The 26,738-nt window shown below is 39.4% G+C and overlaps 1 protein-coding gene across 2 annotated transcripts in view; it reads left to right on the top strand.

The window, feature by feature from the left end:
• FANCM (FA complementation group M) overlaps window positions 1-26,738 on the top strand; it is a 666,273-nt gene that overhangs the window by 27,818 nt on the left and 611,717 nt on the right. For both annotated transcript variants that reach the window (XM_069208717.1, XM_069208718.1), the window contains exon 2: window positions 10,393-12,741. In XM_069208717.1, the coding sequence (XP_069064818.1) occupies window positions 12,147-12,741 (595 nt within the window). In that variant the 5' untranslated portion in view covers window positions 10,393-12,146. The remainder of the gene's footprint in view (window positions 1-10,392; window positions 12,742-26,738) is intronic.

Here is a 26,738-nt window from a genome sequence, read left to right as displayed (position 1 = left end):
GGTTATATTTATAAGATATTGGATGCAAAGCAAAACAAATACTTCACCGTGTGGGAACTATTTACAGCTTCATCTTTCTAAGGTCTGCAAGCTGATGACCCCTGTCAGCCGCGAGAAAGAGATTCATCTACCCACACGGGATTGCTGGCAGCTGGCGCCAAGCTCCAGCACGAGGTCCGGCAGATTCGAATCTGAATCTCTGCAGCCTGTGTCATTCGTTACAAAGGTGTGCCCCCTCCTCTCAGACCTGGGAAACTGAGCAAGCCTTTTGGAGACTGGCCAGGTCTCCAAGACTACTCCTGTTCCCAAGCTCAAGCAGAGAGAACAACACCATGTACCCTCTCTTATCAGGTCTAGTCTACTGTGAGAAAAACATCTTGGTTCAAAAACACAGCTTAGAAAAATACAGCTTGGATTCTCCACTGCAATGTCTAACTCCACGTTAAAGGCAATAGGCAGCTAACCTAGATATCAAATGCAATGTCATGTTAAAGGCAATAGGCAGCTAACCTAAATATCAAATGCAATGTCTAGTGTCATGTCAAAGCCAATAGGCAGCTGAGCTGAATACAAAATGCAATGTATAATATCATGTCAAAGCCCATAGGCAGCTGAGCTGAATATAAAATGCAATGTATAATATCATGTCAAAGCCAATAGGCAGCTGAGCTAAATATAAAATGCAATGTATAATATCATGTCAAAGCCAATAGGCAGCGGAGCTGAATACAAAATGTAATGTATAATATCATGTCAAAGCCAATAGGAATGCAATGTCAAAGCCAATAGGCAGAATACAGAATGTAATGGCTAATGCAATGTCAAAGCCCATAGGCGGCTAAACTGAACACAGAAAGCAATGGCTAATGCCATGTCAAAGCCCATAGGCGGCTAAACTGAACAAAACATACCATGTGCTACTGGTGAACATTGAGCAACTAATATGCGCAGTTGTGAAACACAAAGTCATTGGTCAAAACAAACTCCATCAAATGGCAGTACAACACCTTGGGCTCTGAGAAAGGCTACCACCGGTTTCATGATTTTGGTGAAACACCATGGGGCGGAAGAGAGACCGAAGGGTAGAGAGGTAAAATGAAAGTACTGGTCTGACCATTGGAATTGAAGAAATTTCCTGAAATGGGGGCTGATTGGAACCACCAGATACGCGTCCTGTAGGTCTAATCGCACCATCCAATCCAGTTGAAGAAGAGTATCTCTGAGATGGAGGATGGTTTCCATCTTGAAATGGTGATAAACTACAAACTGGTTGAAACCCTTTAGGTTTATTACAGGACGCATTTTTTTGTTTTTCTTGAGAACTAGGAAAATTGAACTTGTGAAGCCCGTAGGATCAGGGAGGGTAAGAGCGATGGCTTGCTTTTGCAATAGGGATTGTACTTCTGAAGTAATGAGAGAAGCCATCTCTGCAGAAAAACGAGGAAGAGGGGGTAACTGGGTCTGAATAGGTGTTGCATAAAGTTCTATGGCGTAACCTTGAACAGGGTGTAGAATCCAAGGATCTGCCGTAATTTCCAACCACTTTGGTAGGAAAATCGGAGACGTCCTCCTACAGGTATAGAAGAAGGAATAAGACTTACTTGGCTGAGGAGAGGCTCTTGAGTTCCTGAAGCGTCTGGAACGGAAACCTCTCGATCGTTTGGGGTAAAATTGCGGTCTGTACTCTTGGTAGGGCGTGTTGTAGTATCCTCTGGAACCTTGATAGTAGTATGCACGGCCGGCAAAGCGGTTCCTGCCTCTGCCGGCCCGTGCAAAAACCCGCTGGGCAAACATCTTTTTTAGAGATTGCTGGGCTTTATCCAGTGACGTGATTGTTGAGACATACTTGCTTAAGTCTTTGATAAAAGACTCCCCAAATAAAGCCCCGTCTGTGCAAGCATTAGGTTGAATGGTTGCCAGATTGACCAGTTTAGGGTCAAGTTTTAGTAGTAGCCCCTTACGTCTTTCGTGTGTAAGGGCAGAATTTGTGTTTCCTAGTAGACAAAAGGACCGTTGAACCCACAAGGTAAGCTCTTCGGGATCGATGAAAGAGCCATCGATTCTAGCTGCTTCTGCAATATCAAAAATTCGAGTTAGGGGACCCATAATGTCAAGCAATTTGTCCTGGCAAGAGGCCCACGCTTTGTCCACTCCTTTGCGTGGATCCTTGCCCAATTTTGTGAAAAAGGTCAAAAGGGGTTGATCAATGGAAGGAGTAAGGGAGATATTACCGGAGAGGGAGGGGCGAGGACACTCAGATTTTAGTTTTGCCCTAGTTTGTTTGTCCAGAGGGCAGTTAATTTTAGCGGAGACATATTGGGCAACATGATCAGCGGGAACCCATTCCGTAGAGTTGGGGTGAAGGATATTGGAAGGGTCAAACATCAGGAAACCTTCAGGGTCTAGGATATTTGAAGATTTAAGGACAGATGGTTTCGATTTCTTGGGCGGGGGAGGAGAATATGAACCATCATCACCAGAAGAGGACACATCGGAGTCAGAATCCGGGTCTGGAAGGTCGTCATCCGTATCGGGGATAGACAAAATTATCAGAGGAGCAATAACGTTCTTTTGCTTGGATTTATGTTTTAAATTTACTTTTGAGGTTGGTTTCCCAATGTCCAAATGTTTATACTCCTTGGAGGGAGCCTTTTGAGGAACCGCGTCCTCTGCCACATGTGAGGTAGACTCACTTTTCTTTTGCGCCAATTTTTCAGATTTTTGGGGATTTTTAATGGGAGAAAGGCGCTGACTGCATTCCCCCGCAGTCTGGGCCGACATGGACCTAGATAACATGTCAGAAAAGGAAAGTTCTAAATTTTTTGAAATTTTTTGCATAGAGGAAGAAACTGCCTGTTGAACAGAAGTTTTTCTGAAGGCAGACAATTCATGTCTCACATCGTCAACCTCCAAAGAAGGAGAGTTATCCGAATCCATGATAAAGCTATAGGAAAGCAGGGACTTAAAGGGTTAAGAAAACCAGTAAAATTACCAAGCTCCGCCTATGGGCGTTGCTAATCCTGCCAGCCAAGGGAACACAGGAGGAGGAAGAGGACTGGGGCTCCTGTGAAGGCAGGAGGTAAGTTTAACCGAGAAAATATAAATAAGGTTAAGTTCAATGCAGGGAGACGAGCGCTCAACCCGAGCGTTGGAAAAATTTCTATTTATAGGCAGGGGCTCCGGCGAGAAGAAATGTCTATTTATAGACAGGAGCTCCGGAGAGTAGACGCGCTGTGTCAGAGGCGCCGGGTTTCCTCAGTGTGTGAAAATAACTGACGCTGAGGAACCCCGGTGGAATGAAGAGAATGCGCGCTGACGTGCCCAGCAGGAATTCGGAGACGGTTGATGAAGCGCGAGGAGCGCTATTAGGAATGCGGCAACATGCCGACTGTCAAAGAGCAAATACGAGCGAAAAACGCATATGTGAAGCGCGAGCGCAATAAATATCGAATGCAATTATATCTCAATAAATAAACAGTAATGAAATATTTGTTTACAAACGGAGACAAGATAAAATGGTACTTAGCTTGACTGCGAGCAGCAAGAAAAGAGGGCTGTTCGCAGACAAGTGATGTCACAATGCCTCTGCATACTTGTGATTGGTGTACATTGTTTGAACTACATTTCTATTCCCATTGGCTGTTGTTCCTTTGCCTTCTGGGAATTGTAGTACGTTTCTTGACTGCTGCTATTCATTAAAGTAAGAAAAGAAACGCATAATAGGAGCCTCCGGTCTTGTCATAAAATCATAATGCCATGATGATGCATTCCATTGAATATTCCTGGTGATTATATGCGTGTTTAAATATTATATTACAAACAGCTGTAACACAATTGTTTTCAGCGGTAGTGAGCACATAATGTATGTAAGCTAGGAGCAATAGTTGGTTGAAGTATGGCAATCACATATAATTGGCAATGAATGTCACTTGATCAAATCAGAAAATACACAGACTATTTTACAATAGGCTTTTATAGTGACAAATTATGGATGTAGTGTTACAACTCGGTCGTCCTATTTCCAGGGGGCGCTGTAAGGGGACTGTCAGAAGCCTGGGAATCACCTTGAACACCTATCTAGAGTCCCTTGCTGACTCCTGTTTGTTTCTCTTTTCTCCATGGTACACTTGTGTAGGACTACATTTGCTTCTTGGGACTGCAAATCCCATAATGCACAGCTTGGTTGTCAGGAAAACCCGGATTCTGTTTCCCATTGTTTTCAATGGGAGAAGTCCAGTTGCTCCTTTTCACTGGATCCTCTCCTCCAGGACTTGCAAGTGTCCGAAACCACACACACCTGAAACCTCTCCTGTGCAGCCCAGTTTGGAACTGCTTATAAGCAGCCATTTCCTCAAGCTTCCCGTCGTGCATTGGACTTCAATTCCTTTGTGTTACAGACCCCTTGTCGGATGGTGTTCCAGTTTTGTTCCTGTTCTGTTCCAGCCTGATCCTGTTTCCTGTTTCTCTGCCCTGCTCCTGATTGTTCCAGCCAGAGTCTGCTCCCTACTTCTTAGCCTTGTATCTGTTTGTTTCTTCCAAAGCCTGCTCCCTGTTTCTCTGCCCTGCTCCTGCCTTGTTTCAGCCTGAACCTTCTCTCTGTTTCCCAGTCCTGTTTACTGATCATTTCCTACTCCCTGTATTCCAGTCCTGTCCTTGCCTGTTCCAGCCAGAGCCTGTTCTCAGTTTCCCAGTCCTGTCTCTGTCTGTCCCAGCCAGAAGTTTGCGCCCTGTTTTCAAGTCCTAGACCCGCCTTTGCTTCAGCCTGAGCCTGTTCCTAGTTCTTGCCTCTGCCTCTTTGTTTGTTCCCTTCTGTTTCTGTTTCTTCTTGGTTCTTTGTGTCTGGTAAGTGTTCTATCAGTCTTCACCAGTGTATACGTGTCCTCCTGTGCACTGGGGTTGGCTCCTGGTTTCCAGGAGGCAATTCCAGCCCCCATCCTTGTCCAGTGTTATACGTTGTATTTCGTGCCTAACAGTGACAGTGTGCTATTGCTGTTTTCTCAGGAATCGCCACTGTGTTTCCAGCTGGACCCACAAGAGCGTGTCCTGTGTATGTAAGTACTATCCTTGTTTGTGCTCTAGGGTCCAGAGACAGAATCACTTCTGCTGCCTCCTTTCTATGGGGCTGGCAGGGTGACTATCTGTAAGAGCAAACTGCACAGAGGCATTGAGATTCCCTGTCACTGTGGGAGGTTCTGTGCCTTAGACTGCGTACAACCCCAGCGTGTTTGTCCACTGGTAATCCGTTTCCTGTTTGTTCACACAAGGGTTGCTCTGCTTTTACTTTCCTGTTTCCTGTGCCTATCCATAGCTGTCCTTTCCGTGTATGCCTTTAGCTGCTCCTCTGGCCCAGTGTACTACCTCTTTAGGATATTCGGTGACCTCAAGGGGTGTCCCAACCAAAGTCTTGATCAGACCCGCCCGAAACCGTGACATGTAGAATGGCTGGAACAAATATCTGGCAAATATATGATATATTTCTTTGAGGAAAATGGGAATAGCGTTTTTCTTCATGGAGAATTTATTCAGTGTACTCAATGACTCCATCAAAAAAATGGCACAGAAGAAAATATGTTTCTGCAGGGCACATGGGTTATTTTTACCATGGGCACAGTATGGTTTTCTATGACTGTTCAAGATATATGGTGCTTAAATTACTGGTTTCCTTTATGAAAACCCACAGAGCTAATTTCTATATGCAGAATGATGGGTGTAAATTGCTCGTAGATACCTTGAGATGTATTTTCATTATTTCTTTTGGGAATGGTAATAGTGTTTTTCTACAAGGACGGAGATATGCATTAAATGGCTATTACATATACCTAGGACAGTTTTTTCATGATTTGTGTGAGGAAACAGTAATTATCTGTTTAACACAAGGGGCATTATTGGCTGTTCAGGGCTGTTGAAGATACTTGTCACTATTTTCTGTTGTTTCCTTCTTGGAAAATGGTAATAACTAATGGGATTATGGCTGGTAAATGGTTGTTACATATGCCAGGCACAGGGTAAAGAAATTATAATTAGCTGTATTGCACATCGGGATGATGGCCTTTAAGGTCTGTCGAATACATTTGCCACTGTGCTCTAGTGGTTCCTGTTAGGGAAATGAGACAAGCTAATTTAAACATGGGGGAAAATGGGTGATAAATAGGTATTACTGGACAAGCAGTTTTAGTTATTTCTCTGGATAATGGGCATAGCATTTGACATGTAGGATGATGACTGTTAAATTCACTTTCAACATATTTTGTGCTATTTTGCACTCATTTCTTTTAAAGAAATACCAACAGCTATTTTACTGTGTCGGAGGTTATGGGTGTTAAATGTCTATTGAGTGTATCTGACACTTTATTCTACTAGTTTCAGTTAGAAACATGGAGATATATTAAAGTGGATTATTATATTGTGTTTTGTTGGCATCTGTATAGTTCTTTCTTACCCTTATGTAGCCCAAACCCATTCTGGATTGTCAAGAAAGTGGCTCCTGCATATTTATCATTTATGTAGTGCTTCATAATTCTGACAGTGCCATACAGTGCTACAATTTGCATGACGTTTGTGGCCATATTTTTCTTCATTGCAGGAAGGGTGTTGGTTGTGGATTGGCCTAAATCGAAATGGATGCTGAATATTGTCTCCAAAATATGGTGTGGCTATAGTATCACTATCAAAATATAATTACTTAAAATACCTATAAAGAACATATCATTGTTAAATATATCATTTGTTTAGTTTTTAACAGAAATATTGATGTTTACATTTTTGTATTTTGCTATTTTTGTGAATATATTTAATTTATTTATATAAATGTAGTATATGTTTTAAGTACTTGTATTTAGTATATGTATATTTTTCGTTTTTTAGGGTTTATTTGTAGATTAGGTTTGTTGTATTGAATTTTTAAAATGTTATTTAGTATCTGTTTATTTTTAAAATGTTATTTTATTAATTATGCTCAAGTCTAATGTTTTTTCTTTAGCATTTTTTTCCTTACGTCGGGTTTACTGGGGATCTGGGTGAGTAATGTTTATATAATATTTATTTGAATTAATATTAATTGATTCTGAAATTATCTGTGTATTTTTTTTAACTGATTATTACATTTGTTCATGAGTATATTGGTTAAATTATGTATGTATGATTTTTTTCAGTGGCTCTTGGAATTTTTGGGGGTGTTTAGTTAGGTAGTGTTTCATGAAACTGTATGCTAATTTACGTTAAATATTTGTTTTTAAATTTTAATTAATTGATTGTTAGAAATTATTTTAAAAAATCATTAATTGATGGATTTCAAGGACTTTTTTTATTGATAGAAAACCCCTGTCTATTTTTTTTGTAGAACTGTGTGGTTACCATGTTAATTTTGAGGAATAACAATATGTACTTTTGTTTAATTACTTATTTGTACTTGTCTGTTAATTAATTCATATTTCGTTATTTTTATGAATTAAAACCTAAAATATCGAATAAACATGTTTGAAAAAATAAAACATATACTATTTGGAGTTTGTAATTATTCTAAAATGTTTGTTAATTTGTAAAACTCCCACAAATCCTAGCAGTGTTTGAAAGATTGGCGTTAGTACATGTTGGCAAGCCAGAGAGTTACAATAATAAGTATGCCCCTCACCAAATATATTCCTTTTCTCCAATGTTTGTGGGTTGGAATCTGAAAAGTAAACCTGCCTTCCCCAATTATACACTCATTCCTGAATGCTGGTGGGAGTGGAGTTAGAATAGCAAATATGACACCACCCCAAATATATGTACGTTTCCCTGTGTTTTGGGAATGGATGTAGCATAGTTATTCTGACCATTCTCTCCTTCACAAATAAATCTCCAATTTTTGTGAGATTGGAGTTAGGAAGGTCCATCTGCCACCCTCAAATAAATACCCAATGTTTGTTGCCTTGCTTAGCAAGTCCACATCAAATTATATTTTCTAGATGTAACTTTTATTTTAGAAACTTAAATTACATTTTATGTTACATTGACTGTTGTTCTTTGATGTTTTTATATGCTTCTATGTTGAAGTAATTTATTAAAGAATGCAGACAAAATAAACATTTTATAATTATTTATTTTAATTGTATATAGTGGGTGCATGAATATTAAGCATGTGTTTTAAGATATGTTATTTTTTCTTCCATATGAATTAAATATTCCTACATTGCTGTTTTTATTAACTTCCTTTAAAATGTTTTTTGTAGTTGTAATGTATTTTATACCTAAAAAGCAATAATATTTTGTTAAAAAGCAGCCTTTTACTAATTATTGTTTTTAATTGATTGTTCTAAAATATGAAATAAGTATACTTTTTACATTTGGTTGAAAAATATAGATTTAATAATGTTTTTATTTTTGTTGACCAAAGTATTTTTTAACGTACAAAACCAATTCTAAAAGCTACCCAGCCTTTCCTGATAATCCAAAATTGTGTGTGGTTAAATGTATTAAAGCCTATGAAGATGCTACTCGTGAGATGTGTATTTTTTTTTAACTGATTATTAAATTTGTTCATGAGTATATTGGTTAAATTATGTATGTATGATTTTTTTTAGTGGCTCTTGGAATTTTTTGGGGTGTTTAGTTAGGTAGTGTTTCATGAAACTGTATGCTAATTTACGTTAAATATTTGTTTTTAAATTTTAATTAATTGATTGATAGAAATTATTTTTAAAAATTATTAATTGATGGATTTCAAGGACTTTTTTTATTGATAGAAAACCCCTGTCTATTTTTTGGGGAGAACTGTGTGGTTACCATGTTAATTTTGAGGAATATCAATATGTACTTTTGTTTAATTACTTATTTGTACTTGTCTGTTAATTAATTCATATTTCGTTGTTTTTATGAATTAAAACCCAAAATATTGAATAAACATGTTTGAAAAAATAAAACATATACTATTTGGAGTTTGTAATTATTCAAAAATGTTTGTTAATTTGTAAAACTCCCACAAATCCTAGCAGTGTTTGAAAGATTGGCGTTAGTACATGTTGGCAAGCCAGAGAGTTACAATAATAAGTATGCCCCTCACCAAATATATTCCTTTTCTCCAATGTTTGTGGGTTGGAATCTGAAAAGTAAACCTGCCTTCCCCAATTATACACTCATTCCTGAATGCTGGTGGGAGTGGAGTTAGAATAGCAAATTTGACACCACCCCAAATATATGTACGTTTCCCTGTGTTTTGAGAATGGATATAGCATAGTTATTCTGACCATTCTCTCCTTCACAAATAAATCTCCAATTTTTGTGAGATTGGAGTTAGAAAGGTCCATCTGCCACCCTCAAATAAATACCCAATATTTGTTGCCTTGCTTAGCAAGTCCACATCAAATTATATTTTCTAGATGTAACTTTTATTTTAGAAACTTAAATTAAATTTTATGTTATTTTGACTGTTGTTCTTTGATGTTTTATATGCTTCTATGTTGAAGTAATTTATTAAAGAATGCAGACAAAATAAACATTTTATAATTATTTATTTTAATTGTATATAGTGGTTGCATGAATATTAAGCATGTGTTTTAAGATATGTTATTTTTTTCTTCCATATGAATTAAATATTCCTACATTGCTGTTTTTATTAACTTCCTTTAAAATGTTTTTTGTAGTTGTAATGTATTTTATACCTAATAAGCAATAATATTTTGTTAAAAAGCAGCCTTTTACCAATTATTGTTTTTAATTGATTGTTCTAAAATATGAAATAAGTATACTTTTTACATTTGTTTGAAAAATATAGATTTAATTATTTTTTTATTTTTGTTGACCAAAGTATTTTTTAACGTACAAAACCAATTGTAAATGCATAAGCTACTCAGCATTTCCTGGTAATCCAAAATTGTGTGTGGTTAAATGTATTAAAGCCTATGAAGATGCTACTCGTGAGATGTGCAGAGACCATTTGAGTCAATTATAGATTTCCCTTCAAAAACCATTTGGTCCAGGTACTTCGTCAACTTTAGCATGCTGCGTCAGGTGGCTTTTGGGAGAAGCAGGTATTGACATATCTATCTTTGGAGTGCATTCTGTATGTGGAGGCATGGCTTTAAAAGTGTATTCCTCAGGTTCTAGACTAGAGTACATCATTACAAAATTAAATTGTTTTATCACAAACCAATTGTGGATGTAGCATCTGTGGTGGTGGCACAGCTTTGAACAAGCCTCTGATCCTGATATAGGATAAAAACAAAATTCTAGCTATTGCATCAAGAATTTTCAATTCTATTAAGGACACAAAGGCGAGGATTAGCCCACCAAACATCATGATAAATATGTCACATTTAAGTTGATTATATCAATATTTACACTCACCCGCCCTTTGCAAGATTGTTTATTTTACCAGTAAAGGCAAGTTATGTTTATTTCAATTTTCTTTCACAGACACGGATGTCAAAGGAACATAGATGGTGTTTAATGTCAGCTGGTTGACAGTGTGGAGGTGCCGTGATGCATGAAGGTTCCAGAGAGAAGGATCCTGAGGTTCTTGTTCGATGTCTGGGTGATACCACAACAGTTCAGGAGCGGATTCTGCAGTTTCAGCTGTTTAGAAGTCAGAGTTCCCTTCTATGTTGGACAATGGTTTATTTGACTGTGTTATCATGTTGGTGACAAGTTGGTTATAAGTGCGAAAGACATTCTGGTTTCGCAAAGAAAGAGGAAGGACTACAGAATCAGGGAGTGTTTTTATGTAGGGGTGGCACCTGATTGATGGTCCATTGTCTGCTGTGTTGTGTTTTTAGCAATAAAAGAAAGAGAAGCATACTCCTCGCCTCTGTGTTCCCAACAGAACTGAAATTTTATTGAGGATAGCTAGAAAAATGTTTATTCTAAACAGCTAGCTTGAAAACTTTGTAGTGAACCTCCACTGTGTGCATGTGAGCTGTAACCTGCACTGCCATCAGCAGCCACTTAAGAGAATACAACCCATCCCACTCAATTATCCTTTTAGTGTGTTCCCATTAACCTCATTGGCTTAAGGCTCGTTCTCCAGACAGATACAACTTTGGTCCCAGACTGGTACAACTTTGGTCCTGCTACCATAGGGTGACAAAAACGTCCCGAATTTCCCGGACAATCATGGTTTTCAGAGGACTGTCCCGGGGCCCTGAAGCTTTTGTTCATTTTAAATAAATGTCCCTGTTTTTGGGGCAAACATCAGGTCAACCTGTGAATGCTTTTGTCAATTTTAAATAAATGTCCTGGTTTTTGTGACAAAGGTCACGTCAACCAGCGGGCCAGAAGTGAAAGGTATGCTCTCCTTTCACATGCAGCTTTAGAGTCTTAAATAATTGAATAAGTAATGTATTGGTTTCTGCCCTCCTGCTGCCACCCGCTCGTGTGTGTGCGGCGCGCGCGCGAGTTTACACACACATTTACAGGCCAGGCCAGATGTAAAAGTGACACTAAAGGTTTTAGTCCTACTTTTATGTCTGCCCTGTCCCGGTTTTTTTTTCAAAATCTGGTCACCCTATGCTCTCGGTGTTTTGTATGATTTGCACGGAAACCCATTCTCAGGTCACGGGTGGCTCACGAACATTTTAATTTTCAAACCTACGTTAAGGACTGTATGTATATATTCCAAAACACGAGCAAGAAGCCACCCTCACAACAAATTGACTTCTGCCTCTGAGTAATAAGATACGTTTTAGGCCACAAATAAACTGCATGACCAATAAACCAGCTTTAGGTAGTACGCAAAGTGTCAGAGGTCCGTATTTGAAAATGTATTAAGGAAAGGAAGCCATTCCAAGATGGCGGCCGTTAAACGACGTGTGAATGGTTGAGTTTCTTCTCCAAGCACCACTTTAAAGAAGGACTACAGGAGGAGTGATGTCACTTCCGTTTTTTGGAAATATTTATGGCAGAGCGGTTTATTCAAGTGTGCTCTGAAGTTGTGACAGTCCGAAGTAAAGTGTAGCCAGTAAAATAGGGTTCAGTGCTAGCACTGTACTGACAGCCCAGACTGCAAAGTCGTTTCCAGGTGGAGAATGTTGGCCGTATTCCCCAAGGCACGGTGGTCCTTCTGAGCCGGTTGATAACCACCATCTCATCAGATGATCCGGACCTATGAAGCCCTCTGGGGCAACAGAGGAACGGTACTCGATGTTTGAAAACACCTTCGTTCCGAGGGGGCAATGAGCGGGAAGCAACGGACCCTTTTTCAGACTTGGGGGTCTCGCCCCCAATCCGCAAGAGGCCGACATAGTGAGCCAGCAAAAGGCAATGGTGGGCACTGCTTCGCAGGAATCCCCTCGGGGCTTCGGCTTTCTGCCCCACCGGCCTTCAAGGCCGAACAAGAGGAGGACGATGATGACCTGCTTCTGGTTGCGGTTTATGAGGCGGAGAAGACCCTGGCCCCCACAGGTCACCAGGCTTCAGAAAAACAGTCTGAAGTATGCTCTGGAGAGGGGCCCTCGCAGACAGCCGCGGAGACCCTCCCAGGGTTTGATCTGGCGGCCGGGAGTGTCTGGATTTACCCTACCAATATGCCGATCAGGGACTATCAGTTTAACATCGCCCAGAGCGCCCTCCTGCAGAACACCCTGGTTTGTCTACCCACTGGCCTGGGCAAGACCTTCATCGCAGCTGTGGTCATGTACAACTTCTACAGGTGGTATCCATCTGGCAAGATCGTCTTCATGGCACCCACCAAGCCTCTAGTAGCCCAGCAGATCGAAGCATGCTACTGCGTAATGGGTATCCCTCAGGAACACATGGCTGAAATGACTGGTAGGAGACGTTTTATTGTATTATAGCTTCGGTGTAACCCTTACTACACGTATGTGGGGTGTCGCAGGACGCAACACAGCGTGGGTGTGTGGTAGAAAATGTATTGTCTTTGCTGTGAACCTGTGTGTGAAGTGTTTCGATGTAGTGCGTGATGACCACCGCGCTGTTAAAGTGTTATAGGATTAAGTACTTAAGGTAGAAGTGGGCGAGTCAACAAAATTGTTAGGGCGAGCTGAGCCCCAGGCATGACCCTAGCCCTAAAAAATGTTTGCCGTGTAAATGTTACAACCACCGTCACGTGAAATATGATATAGTTTCTTCAAAAGTATAAAAAAAAGGTACTTTATTGTAAGTGGTAGATTTTAAGCATGAACTTAGAACTATTCCTGGCCTGCATCCTCTATGGCGACATTGCCATTAGTAAACTAAGAGGCAAGACACTTGTCATGTGAATCCTGTGTGTGACCCATATTCTTATAGATAGAGAAACATGTTGTTGGAAATGTGAAAAATAAACGCATTACTGTGAATATGAAATGTAAAAACATTGCATAACATTTATAGAGGCTACACTGCTGTTCACAGTCAAAAAGCAGTTTAGGCCAAACACTCAGTGGCACGAGCAAGGTGAAAGATTAATTCAAGCATGTAGCTGAGTAAGACACACAAAAGGGTAATTTGTTAAAGGCCAACTCATGTCTGACAAACCTGCAGGTGTTAACAACATTAGCACACGGGTCCCCAGGACACACTCTACATGCCTACAAACAGATCGCGGACTAATTAGATACTGGGCACATAGTTGAATTAGCCCAAAGCACACAGGTGCATGATTTACAGTGGGTGCAGGGAAGAAACCAAATTCCAAACGCTCAGGAGTCTCGGACCGACAGTGCTGTCAGCGCACACTTCAAATAAATGATATTTGCAGAAGAGCACATAAATATGCATAGGTGAAAGGATGCTTGGCCATAAACCTTTGTCGAATGTATAATAAAGAGCCAGTAATGTCTTAACCTAGGAATTCGGGGTTATGGGGTCATATTATTTCAAGTGTTTTCCATGTTAATCTGTAAACTTGCAAGTTATCAGTTGTTAATCACATGTAATAAAACATCTTACTAATTAGTACATAAGAGCATGTCTTTGAAGAGGTAAGTGAGAAAAACTTTAGCGGCAGGTCGTGCAGGGCTGAGGTGCAGTCCGCAGTGTTTTTCTCCCAGTTGAGACAGTAGATACTGTCTTTGTAACTGCTAAGAAGAGTCTGCTTGGTAATTTCTGAGTCAAGAGAGTGTATTCATTCACCCTGCAACAAACATTTCAGTCATTTTCATCAAACACAAATTGTTTTGGTACAGCTCGTATTTAGACTCAGAATACGAGCTATACAAAAAGCTATTATGTTTGAATCTGCGATCACGTTCTCATGCTCTCAGATGCAGTAGTGAAGAAAAAAGTAGGATAGGTAAAAGAAAATACTTCCCTAAGCTCACAAAATTTGGTAAAGCGTGGGAAGTTGCAATTAATCCAGGTTTTCTTGTTTCATTTTGTACAAATCAGTCACAAAATTGGTTTCTGGAATAAACAAAAATGGCAATTGAGCGTGCAAAAGCGCAGTAGTCTAACAAAGTTCAAAATCAACAGTTACTCTTCTAGGAACGTTTCTATAGGTAATGCAAAGAAACACATAGAAGGAGCAAATTGTCCATACAGCCAGCATGTATTTTCTCCCCACGAACTTCCTCATGGCCTACGTAGAAGTTATTTGAACAGCCAGCATCTGTTGTGTAATGAAGAAGTATGGTTCCAACATAGCTTACAAACAGGAAAAATGCCTTAGAGGAAGTACGAGTTGTTATGGTGTAAATGGTGGCCCATTTTATTGAGGTAAGTCTGTAAATGTATAATTCCAAGATTGGGATGTATTCCGTAGACAAACTGGTGAAGACGTCTCTTGTGCCAAGTTACAAAAACCAATAAGAATATGCAGGTCTATAACTGGTATCATTAGTAAGTAGAGTCAGGTGGCATGGGTCCATCATAGTTCTCTTCATTACTAGCAGACACTTTAAGCTAGAAGAGGCAGACATTGTCTTTACACTCATTCTTTCTTAGCTGTATTCTAGTAACTCTTGAGGTAGGAGAAAAGATTGTTTACTCTACTACCCAAGATGATACAGTTCAGATTTTCTGCTCAACACCATCCTGCTATTCAGTTTTATGCAGAGTATATGCCTGAGGGCCTAAACCTCCCAGGGCCTATCTTGAATGAAAACAAGTCATCATTTTGTTTGTAAAGTAGCACCTGACTCCCTCTGTAGTAGTTTTGGCACATTATTTAGAACAACTTCCCTCCTTCCTGTGTTATCTTGTTCATCCCGGTTGATTCCACTCTAGGCAATGAGTCTTTATGCTTAACATTCTTTCCTTGCATAATGGTTTTAGACTTAATTGCTATCTTCCTGCCTGTAACTCCATTGCTTTGCTTTCTGCCCTGTGGCTCTGATCACCATTTTTCCCCCACAACATTGGTTTACACTTAACTGGGTGTGATTTGTTTAAATTATGTGCTTTGTGTCTTGATTTGGGCTCACAGTACATGGAATATGTGGAATCCTTTTGTACACAAGACTCCTATTTGCCCTCTCACGCCTGTTTTCTTCATGTGACCTGTTTGCCAGAGTCAAAATAGTGTGACTTTGCTTCTCAAGACAAAACATTCCATCTGTGGCTCTCTATTGTGATACAATACAGGAATGCCTTAGTGCCTTTGTAAAGCTGAAATTCCTCCAGGATCCTCAACTTGATGTTTTGTCAGTCTCATGCTGCCAAGGAAAGCTCATGCGGGATCCTTCATTATCTTTCTGTCTCATGCATGTATGTAAATAGGTAATCAATGATGTAATTTGTGTTTTGGTTAACATTGTTGCACATAGTATTCTCAAATAGAATGTATTGTTTTCTATTGAAAGTGAGTCAGTGAAGGGAGTTTGTGAACCTGCTACCAATAATATTATTTGTTTCGTTAAAAAGTTTTTTGCTTGGGAAGATGTATCCAGTGAAATTTTGATGGACAAGGCTGTACAGTTCACATCTGTGGCCATGACAGAGTATCTTAAATGTGGAATTAAGCATTCTCATAATCCTTTATATAAGTCTCAGTTCAATGGTAAGGTGGAGAGGTTCAACACAATTTTGGTGGCATGTGTTCAAAGTGCTTTTATTTCCATAAAGACTTTGTTGAGGGCATCAGAAAAATGTTGTGATTCATTGTTCAGCACCACAGTCGATCACTGGAGAAGTTCCATTTGATTTGATGAGTGGGATAAAAGTGGTGTCTGGTCTTAAACCCTCTGGATGGTTGAACTCAGGAAGAATGAGATATTTTGTAATGATTTAGCCACACAATGTAATCCCAAAATAAGCTTTTGTTCAAACCCAGTATAGTTTGTTTAGTCAAACATAACTTTCTTCTTACAGTTTCAGGTGATCATTCATTCAGCTAATTTGGCTGCCGGCATCCAAGCAATGTCTTTACTCAATGGTTTACGTCCCCTCATAAGAACAAAAGAGCATTTATCAGTATATGCCCTGGGCGTTATTCTGTAAGACTACAACATTTTAACAACTTCAGTCTCCCTCTTCAAGTTATTAGTAATTGTGATCTGTAAAGAACCTTTGATAACTCTATTAAAGCGCTCCACAAGACCTTTACCCGAAGGATGATAGACTGATGTAGTTTTGTGTGATAACCCATTCTGTAAAAAAAAAAAAAAAAAAAACTTTGAACAAGTTTGACATAAATTGTGGACGATTATCTGAGATTGTGTTTCGGTAAGCCTTCCTTCAAAAAATTGTATTTAAAAATGTTATAATATGTTCTGCATCAGCTTTTTTCACTATGTCTGTTTCGGGCCATTTGGGAAAATGCTCCATTACTACCACTATGTATCTCTTTTCTGCTTCATCGTTCTCTGTTGGACCCATTATATCAATTCCTTATTTTTTTCAAGGAACCCTGGGTCTGGATATAGGTATTAATGATGGGCGATATGTTTTTAACGCCTTATCCAAACTGTTGCACTTCATGCATTCCATAACCAATTTCTCAATGTCCTAATCTGAACCTGGTCACAAATAGTTCTGTTGAATCCTATGTGTCTCTCATGACATACTTCCAGTATTCTTTTGTGTATCCCACTCGGTGGTACACATTTTCCAATCTTGAGTAAAATGACATTTTCTTCACTCAACTAATTTTGTACTTCCCAAAACACACGTAAATCCCTGTCCATTTTTCTTTTTTCTGGCTATCCTTCAATGACAAGCTTTAAAATCTGTTGCATGTCTTCATACTTGTTCATTTGTTTCTTCCATTCATCCATATCAAATCCTTCTATTCCCTTATCGAAAACACCTGTCACATATCCATCAATTAAACAATCTCTATTGCCATCTGCTGGTAATGGCATGCAACTTGAAAAAAATCTGCTGTACAAACCCAGTATATATTGTACTTTCTAAATAAAATTTAACAACATGCATGTTAAGCGCAGAGACGCTCTCTGTAACCCACTTGTAGTTAAAACGTTGTCAAAGGTCTGTGTTCTATGTTAAGTAAAACATTGTAACCCCACATATACTGTCTTAAAATGGGAGAAACCCAACACACAAGCCAGGGCTTCTCTTTCAATAACCGCATATCTTTGTTCTGCGTCTGAAAGTGCACATGAATCAAATGCCACTATCCATTTAATTTTCATGTTCATCCATTTGACAAAGTACAACCCCTAAACCTTTATTACTTGCCTCCGTGGTAACGCATATCTTACAATTTGGATCAAAACTTTTCAAATATGGTACTTTGCAAATGTCGTTCTTTAAATTGGTAAATTCCATTTGACATTCTGCTGACCACAAAAACTTGACTCTTATTTGTAAGTAAGTTCCTTATGGCATGAGTATTTTCAGCAAAACTGCATACAAATTTTAGTTAAAAGTCGGCTAATCATCTTTATTTGTTGGTAATGGTTAAGTGCATATGGCGTCAACTAATTCCTGCCTGGGTTTGAATCTATTACCACTGATACTATGACCTAAATATGTAACCCTGTCTTTTAGCAAATTTGCAAGTTCCAATTCCACAGTTTCTGCTCAAAAATCTTTTACCGCTTTTCTCCGTTTATTGTCATCTTCCTGCTTATATTCACCCATAATATGAATGACATCCTGAAAGAACGTGACTTTATCAGTGCCATCAAACAAATTGTTCATAAGAGATTAGAACATGGCATCCGTCGATGCCAATCCAAACGGGAATGTTCACTGAAAATAACCCATAGGCAGAATAACTGTATATTTCCTACATTCTCGATGTAATTGCATTGATTTCTTGGTAATGAATAATGATTAGTCAGACTATTTGTATTCAGTTCTCCAAGGTCAATACATAATCTAACCTTGCCATTAGACCTTCTAATGACTACTAATGGTGAAACCGATTGAGACAGTTCTACCTGCTCTATGATACCTTTCTCTACCAATTTTTTAATTTCACATGCAACTTGATCTCTAATGGAGAGAGCAATGTGTCTCACTTTGTGTACTTTAAGTGTAGCCGAATCCTTTAATTTAATTTTGTGGCTAAAATCTTCGAATAACCCCACACCTCCTGAAAATACATTGGGAAATTCATTAAGTACAGTTTCACCAATACCCTTTCCATATGCACTGTTAACACTGGTTCTGCACTATTTGGGTTCTAAATTATTCCTATTTCTCCTTGATGGTGCCACCCCAGCACTGATGGACCTTTTTCAGAAACATATAGTTTGCATGTTGCTTTCCTTCCTTTTAAATACAAACTCTGATGTTTTGAAACCAATTAGTTCAGTGCATTCTCCTGTATTTGTTCTTGCTTTGACATCTGGCTTATCAAATGGACTATTATTTCCAAATATTTCCTCCCACACTCCTTAGTTGATAATAGTATAAGGTGAGCCAGAATCTGCCATCACACTAGCAGTAATACCATCAACTAATAGTTAGTACAGTGGCTTTTTCCTAACCAAACGTTCAATGCTGAGTATATCATACTCAATACAAAATACATTGTTTGATTCAGAATCATACCCTTGCTGATCCAAGTCTATTTTCCTTTTACATACTCTGACGTAATGTCCTAATATGCCACATTTGGAACATTTTTGATTGCGTACAGGGCACTTTTCATTATAAGCCAAATGTTCTACGCTTCCACATTATTGTCATCATCATCTTTCTTCTTCTTAATGCCATCTTTGCTGGTTGCTGGTATTATTTGACCGGTGTTTTTAGTAGAGTTATTACTCCTCCTATTTTTCTTTGTATCCTTTATAACATTAATCAATTTGTAATCCGACTGAGCCTCCTCCACCTCGGCTTTTGCATATCTTCCAGTTAATTCCACCTCCTTTAACAAAGTCATGACATCCTTCAAAGGAGCCTCATTATTTACCCATAATTTGTCTTGAATGATAGTGTCGCTAGCATGCGTTTTAATTTGGTCTTGGAGTTCTTCTTGCAACGCTCCAAATCTGCAAAATATTTAAGAGCTGCTACATAATCGTCTACATTCTTATTTTTTTCTGTGTTTATGCTGAACAAAAATTGTATCTATTAATTGCAACACACACCACTGGAGAAAAATGTGCATCTAGATCTTCCAAAAACATTTCTTACTCCTTCTTGTCTAGTTTTCTTTCACAATCTGATTATATGTTTTTACTCCTTTAGGACCTAACCAATGTAGAAGTACTTTATTTTTTCTTTTCAGGTGTGAAATCTTCATCTTCAAATGTGTCAATATAACTACAAACATTCTTTTCCAATCTTGCCATTGCATAAAAGGTTCACCTTTAGCTTGCAAAAATGGCTGACGAGCGGATAAATGAATCGCACTGAGAGCACACACTTTCTGTCTGTGTATTATTTTTTAAATATGTAAAGAAGTAATTAAAATTTGGCTAAAGTATTTAAATGTACATAATAAAATATGTAAAAAACAATGTATTGCTCCTCTAAATTCTTCTTAACTTGAATTTTTGTGTTAATTTTTCCAGGTGTTCTTGTCACCGTATTGACAGGCAGACAGAAGTAATAATTGATATACTCCTTATATGTTGTGTAAGGAGTGCTTGTCACAGTGCAGACAATCATAGAACAGCGGCCGGTAAATATGCAGACGTAATGGAGTTCGTTTGTGTTATTAATTTTAGGTGTACCTGTCACCGTTTTGACAGATAAACAAAACAAAGAAATGACAGTCACCTTATGTGTTATGAAAAGTGTGTGTGTTACCGTGTTGACTAGTGCATATCCCCATCCATTGAAGACGATAATGAACTTTTCCTATCCGCAACCCAGTCATTATGGATACTGACGTGCTCAGCAAGAATTTTGCTGGCGGATAGAGCTTGTGTTAGCGACGCTGCAACGTGAAGACGGTCCAGCATAGGGATGCTCCAAAATAGCTGAAGGTGGACTGGCATGTGGACAGGCAGGAACATTAATCTGCATCAGAGCGGCAGTCGCAAGATATTGCCGTTAAGTGTGTTGTTCAAATCAATTATACCAACTGTCACTCAATGCTGATTGCGGCCCATCATTCATCAAGTATCTCAGTACTTATAGTTTCAGTGCTGTGAATGTACGAACACACCAATGTTTTGTCTTTGCTCATCGTGAACATTCCTAAAATTTCAACACGCTATAAGTGAATTCTTGTGCTGGGGTTGAAATCTTTCTTCCGTCAGGTTCTACTGGGCTTCACCTGGACACACAACTCCGTTTTCAGCTCTTCACCAATTTTGTAATGATTTAGACACTCCATGTAATTCAAAAATAAGCTTTTATTCAACCCCAGCTTACAAGATAAGAGCGTGGAGGATATACAGTATGCTTCCGTCAAGTGTTCCCTCTTCCAACAGTCCCCAAACCAACCTCTGATGAACACATTCCTAGAGTGACACCATATTCTACATCTACGTGTTTTAAAGATTACCTCATTACCACAAGATTAATGTTCAGAATTCCAGTAGAAGTGTGCAGTGCAGCAGTGATGATTGTAATGCTACACAGAGTCATTGTGAGAAACCATTAAGAAAGACAGAGTTCCTTGTTGCATGTGTGCGGGTGGATAAATGTGAAAGACCCTTCTTTGTTAACAAAGGGTATCTCTAAATTCAGGAAACCTGTGGAGATCAGAGAAGTGCGTGGTAATGGTGAACACAAGTCCTGTGGTTGTTGATAGAATGCATCCCATTTGTTTAATGTGGCAAGGAGATTGGAAACTATCTTCTCAGCAGTAATTGTGGGAGAATTGATGGAAGGGATTAATTTCAGGGAAATCTGAATGTTGCTGAACAAGGTCTGTGTCACCAAAGTGACCATACTAGTAGGGTTCTTTTCAGAGCTGTGTGTTAGTATTTAGTTAGGTGTTGAATTTTCTGATCACAGGGTTAAAAAGTTAATATAAGCAAAATAGAATATGAAACAATCTTTGTCTGTGAGAATAAATCCTTCTTTCGGATATATTCTGACATGACAGCCGAGACTGCATCTAGATGCAAGGAATTCAGAATCATGATATTGCAATCCATTTGAAGCTCCTGGGGCCAGGCTTCAAAAGTTCAAATATCTAAATTGAAGAGGCTTTTCAAGGGGAAATTTCAAGTGATTTCTAAGTTCACTGTTTCTCAAACCTTTTTGAAAGACTTAAGGGGATTCATGGCAGAGAAACTTGAAATAAAAAAAAATTGCTGAAAAGTGTAACATGATAGAGGGTGACAATTTAAGCATTATAGTATTTTGGTTTGTTCATGGAGGGGCGATGGGTGGGTGCTGGGAACAGGGAGTTGGGCGGGACCCCAGCTACATCACGAGGGTCGATTGGGGTGGATGCAATGGGAAGAGGACCTAGAAAAATTCCTAGAAAATGTAGAGTGGGGTATAAAGGCAACACCATTAAACACTGACTTTAGTGGGGGAAAGTAGCGGATCTGAAGTAAACGCTACCAAATGTCCATGTTGTACATACACTTGGACACCAGCGCGTTGGAATACACGTTGCTTGAAATGCACTGGCTGATGAAGCCGCAAAATCAGCAGTAGCAAAGGCTACTGTTGCTGCAGTAACCTGTTCTGGAACAAAACCGGACAATGACATATGGGCTGTCGTGAAAGCTACGGCTGAAGGCAGCCTTATCCAAAAGCTTTTACTGCTAAATATTCCTACCAAATGGGAGGCTTTCTAGATGCCAAAGTAAAGATACCAGGCGTGGGGGTTAGAGTAATTCCCAACAAAGACATAAGATCAGAGTTGATTAAAGCAGCACATGAGGGGGCGGCATCTGCCCATGCTGGTGTGGCAACTACAATATCATTGTTGTAAGCACATTACTGGTGGCCAGGTCTATGCAAACAGGCCAAGCAGTATGTCCTGTGTTGTGATATGTGCCAACAAACTAAGGGTTCCACCGTCAAACGCCCACCGCAGACACCCCTCCTAATTTCCAACAAACCATTGCAATGTGTGTACTTGGACCATTGTGGTTCCCTAACATCAGATAGTGCATACAAATACATTTTAGTCCCTGTCGACTCTTGCTTCAGATTTCTATGGGTGTGGGCACAACGCTCGTCTGACTCTCGGACTGTTATTAAAGATTTGCAAGTCTTTATCTGTACATAAGCACTCGGACCAGGGCCCTGCTTTCGCCTCAAGGTCATTCTGGGACACCATGGCTTCGTTAGGGGTCCAAATCCATTACTCGTCTCCGTTTCTTCCTGAGGGAAAAAATGTTGTGGAGCAACGAGACCGTAATTTAAAGCAGACCTTAGCAGCCAGAGTCTTAGGTATGAGTCGTAGTTGGCTCAATCACCTGTATGGAGTCCAGAGAGCACTTAACAATCTGCATAGAAGGTCCCTGGGGGGTCGTACTTCATATGAGTGCCTGTTCAGAACTCAAATGTATGTTCCAGATCTTGATGATCCTGGCATGGAGGCGGCAGAAACACCCTTTGACATAAACAAATGTGTCAATGTCTTGCAGGAAGTACAACAGTTCAATGAAGACAAGGCTTCTGCCAATGCTGCCTCCACAGGAATTAAGGATGTGCCAATAGCACCTACTGGCTGGAATCCTATAGTTGGGGATCTTGTACGTGAAAAAGTTGCTCTGAAAAAGGAGTTTGGTCCTTCTTATCGTGCACCAGTCCCTGTCTTGGGAATACATGGCACCAGAACTGTCATTCTACCACCGTTGGCTGGGGCTAAAGAAAACCGCTTTGTATTTATTGTCACTGTCAAGTTACACCATGTGGCCGATCCTGCATAGCAGACCAAGAGGAACAGCCAGTAGTTACTGAATCCCTCTCACTGCTGGTTAAAAAGTCTCTCTAGAAGTTTTAAGCAGCAACGCTGCCACCTATCCGAGCTTGGGGAGGGTGGAAAATTATCTTGCATTAGTTCCACTAACATCTTTTTCAACAAACAATGCAAAAATAACTGATCGATTTGATACACCTTCAACACAGTCAGATGGCGTCATTTATTCTGAACCACCACGGGAAACGCCCACCAGTTCTCCTCCTACAAATACGGGTCCAGCTTTTACACGAACTGCTTTTAGATACTTTGCACATTCTTGGACTCATTCGCCTCTCCTACATCTGAACTGTCAAAAACACGTAAGCTTATAAACTGGCTTAAAACAAATTACCTTATTTTCCAATAGAACTATCTGTGGATTTCTTTGAGTGTTCTAGCTTTCCTCCTTTGGATTGGTTTTGTCATAACATTGTTATTATTAATACATGGTCATTTTCTTCCTGAAAGGTCAACAGTTGAACTGGTGGATGAGGTCCTAAAACCCAATTTCTCTTCTCACAAGGTCTGCAGAGACTTGTCTTTTGTGAACATTTCTGCTATACCAATTCCTGATGGGGTTGTTTGGGATTAAAGTAACATTCGATAACTATGGCCCCACAGAGGTCATTCAAATACCATGTGTGTTTAAACTTTCAATGAACAATGTAATAATACCCAGAGTTGTCTCTTACTGGGATGTAAAAACTGTTGATTCTATGATGACTGAATTGCAGTATTATACTGTATTTGGAAGTGAAGATGTTTATCATTCTAAAGACAATTATGGTGATATGTTTTACTATAATTATTATGGACACAATTTTATTCCCAGAGCAAGTACCCCAAAGACTGTTTTTAATTCCACACAATGGTAACATTGTCCGACTCCACCACAGGGGAGTTCTAAAACATTTTCTGAAAAGTTTGCATATTTTTCTGGGCACAATGTTAAAAATGCTTATTTCTTATTATTTTAAATTGCCACCTATCGAAAATGTACATATAATATTGACAGATATGAAATATATTTATTCGGGGTCCTTTGTTTCCCGCTGGCTATAGAAGGCTATGAATATTGGTTAAAGTCGATTGACTTAAAAAGTGTTTGGAAAACACGAAATAACCAAATAAGGGGGGAAGGAAGCTTTATTTAGAGCATGCATGACACCTGTTCAGATGATATTTTTAAATGACACTATACAACGAACAAGTTGTTTAGGCTTAGCAAAGATTAAGGAATTGAATGCACCCAGTATTCCTGCCCCTGCAAAATTTCACAAATGGCAAAAATACATAAATGCAACTGAAGATCAGCTTGATGAATGGGTCCAGAATGGCACGTTTAATGCTTCACTGTCACATCCTGGCGGGTGGTTATTGTGGCCAATAGTTCCAATGGGTGTCATAAACAATTTATAAACGCCACAGGTTGTTTCAGAACTAATAGGCCGGACCCTCTCTATGTGTCATCCAAAAATGCAGGTATAGTAACAACATACAGTGTAGGAAAATTATGCCAGCAATGGTTGAAGAGTTCCTCACTAGATGCTGTGAAAGAACACTTCAGTCTCGTGTCTAATAACACTGACAATGCAGAAAGTGCTTATTATATGAAGTAAATAATGAAATTTGGAAGCTTTCCCAACAAGAAGATGCTGCCCGGTTATGGCAGAAAGACCAGGAAAACTTACAGAAGGCATTAGATGTTGTAGATAATGGGATTAATACCCTGTCCGACCGGATATACACATAAAACAACATTGTTTCCTCTGCAATAGACATAATACAAAGTGATATGTCTTCTTTACACCATGGACAGAGTCAACTAAGGTCCATTATGCAGTTGGGTTGGACACTTCAAACATTGAAGGCAGGTCGCATTCCCTGGCAATACGTTAGCGCAAGGGACATATTTTCTACAAGTAATTTAACTTGACAACATCAACTAATGGCTAAGAAAGAAGAAATTTATGTTATGTTAAACATCAAAAAGTTAGAAAAGTTGCCTTTTACTATGGCTCAAATACCTTCTGCTGAGTGGTTAATACATGGGGTCATTAATCTGTCTATTTCAACAATCCAATTCACGTCCTGTTTAAAACACATTCCAGTAGGCAGATATGAAAGGCTGGGAGATAGTTACATCTATGAGGTGTGGGAGCTGACCTTCTTGTACAAATGTCTCAGTGGCATGAAAGAGGTCTTTCTTAGAGGTAGTGAATGCAAGACTTCTGTCAGCCATTCAGTGGTTTGTAAACAGCTGTCCATGCAGGGGGCGTGTAATGCTTCGGCAGAGAACATGGCTTGTTATCTGAAGGGAGTTCCAGTCCCCTTAATTAGACCTACGTTCCAGGTGCTTTCAGATGGCAGCTATGTTCTCCTCAATGGTGAAAACTGTTGTGGGATGCAAGCCGGAATAGTTTATTGTTTCGGTCTCTAAGATTGTTACATGCTGTGGGAATGTACTTTTTCCTCCCACAAGACAAAGGGAAGTAGCTGAGATTTGGCTCCACATTGCTACTTCTAATGTGAATTTTGACAAGTTGAGCAGACTCAAGGCTTTATTGTTTAAAAAACATGTGGCGCTCACATCTGCACGCAAGACCTACGCACTTCAGGTGGCAAGGTCATCAGCAGAGATACAGTCCCTTTTAAGTACCAACTTTCCGAGACACTCTGGTGAGCTACTGGGACGAATATTTAATGCGTTCAGTACTACTGGAGTTGCAAATTTCTTTAAGGCTGTTGGTTCTGGTTTCGTTCACACCTTCTCCTCTATATTCGGTTTAATACCATCAGCCATTCACTAAATATTCTCTAGTATTTTGGGGGGATTTCCAATAACTTTCGCTATAAAAGGTGGCATTTTGCTATTGCTACTTTTTCTGTGCTGTGGCTGACCCGCCACAACAAGGAGGAATGAAAGCGCTTCCGCCAGCGCAGCTGTGTCGTGAAACCATGATGCAGTACTTTGGAGCATCACTCTTGGAGCAATTGGAGTATGACTGGTATCTGTCATTCAGACCGGTTTTGCATTGTATGCAGCCTGTGTTTTGATGCCACTGGTGCTCTTTCGAACATGCACTGAAAGTCTGTCTTTCTATGCAATGCTTGCTTTCATTGGACGCTGAGCTGTTGATGTTCTTGCTGAGGGCTCGTTACCAGACATGCACGTTGAGGGTGCGTTTGCTACGGGAAGCTGCGTATGAGTTGCCCTTCATGGAGGATGCAGCTTTGAACTCATTATTGGGCACACCATAGAATGCTGCTTCCTTGGCTGAAGCTCAGGCTATGGAACACAAATGCTCCTTGGTCCTTCTTGGTGACGAGATTTCTACTTTACCACCTGCCAAAGTAGAAGATTTCCTGTCTTCAGTTGTCCCGGATACTATTGGCAACTTCCAAAATGACTCGGACTCTTGAAATTCGGCCTTTTTATGCCATAAGTTAATATTTTTAAATAGTTCTTTTATATATGCTCAAGTGTCTTTTTTTAACTTAACATTATTGAAATTTTTATTTATATATATATATATATATATATATCTATCTCTTAGGTTGATTTTTAGTAGCTTTTATACATAATTAG

Source organism: Pleurodeles waltl, chromosome 9, assembly GCF_031143425.1.
Source record: "Pleurodeles waltl isolate 20211129_DDA chromosome 9, aPleWal1.hap1.20221129, whole genome shotgun sequence".
NCBI lineage: Eukaryota > Metazoa > Chordata > Amphibia > Caudata > Salamandridae > Pleurodeles > Pleurodeles waltl.
Note: the sequence above shows the minus strand (reverse complement) of the source record. Positions and strands in the feature narration are given on the sequence as shown.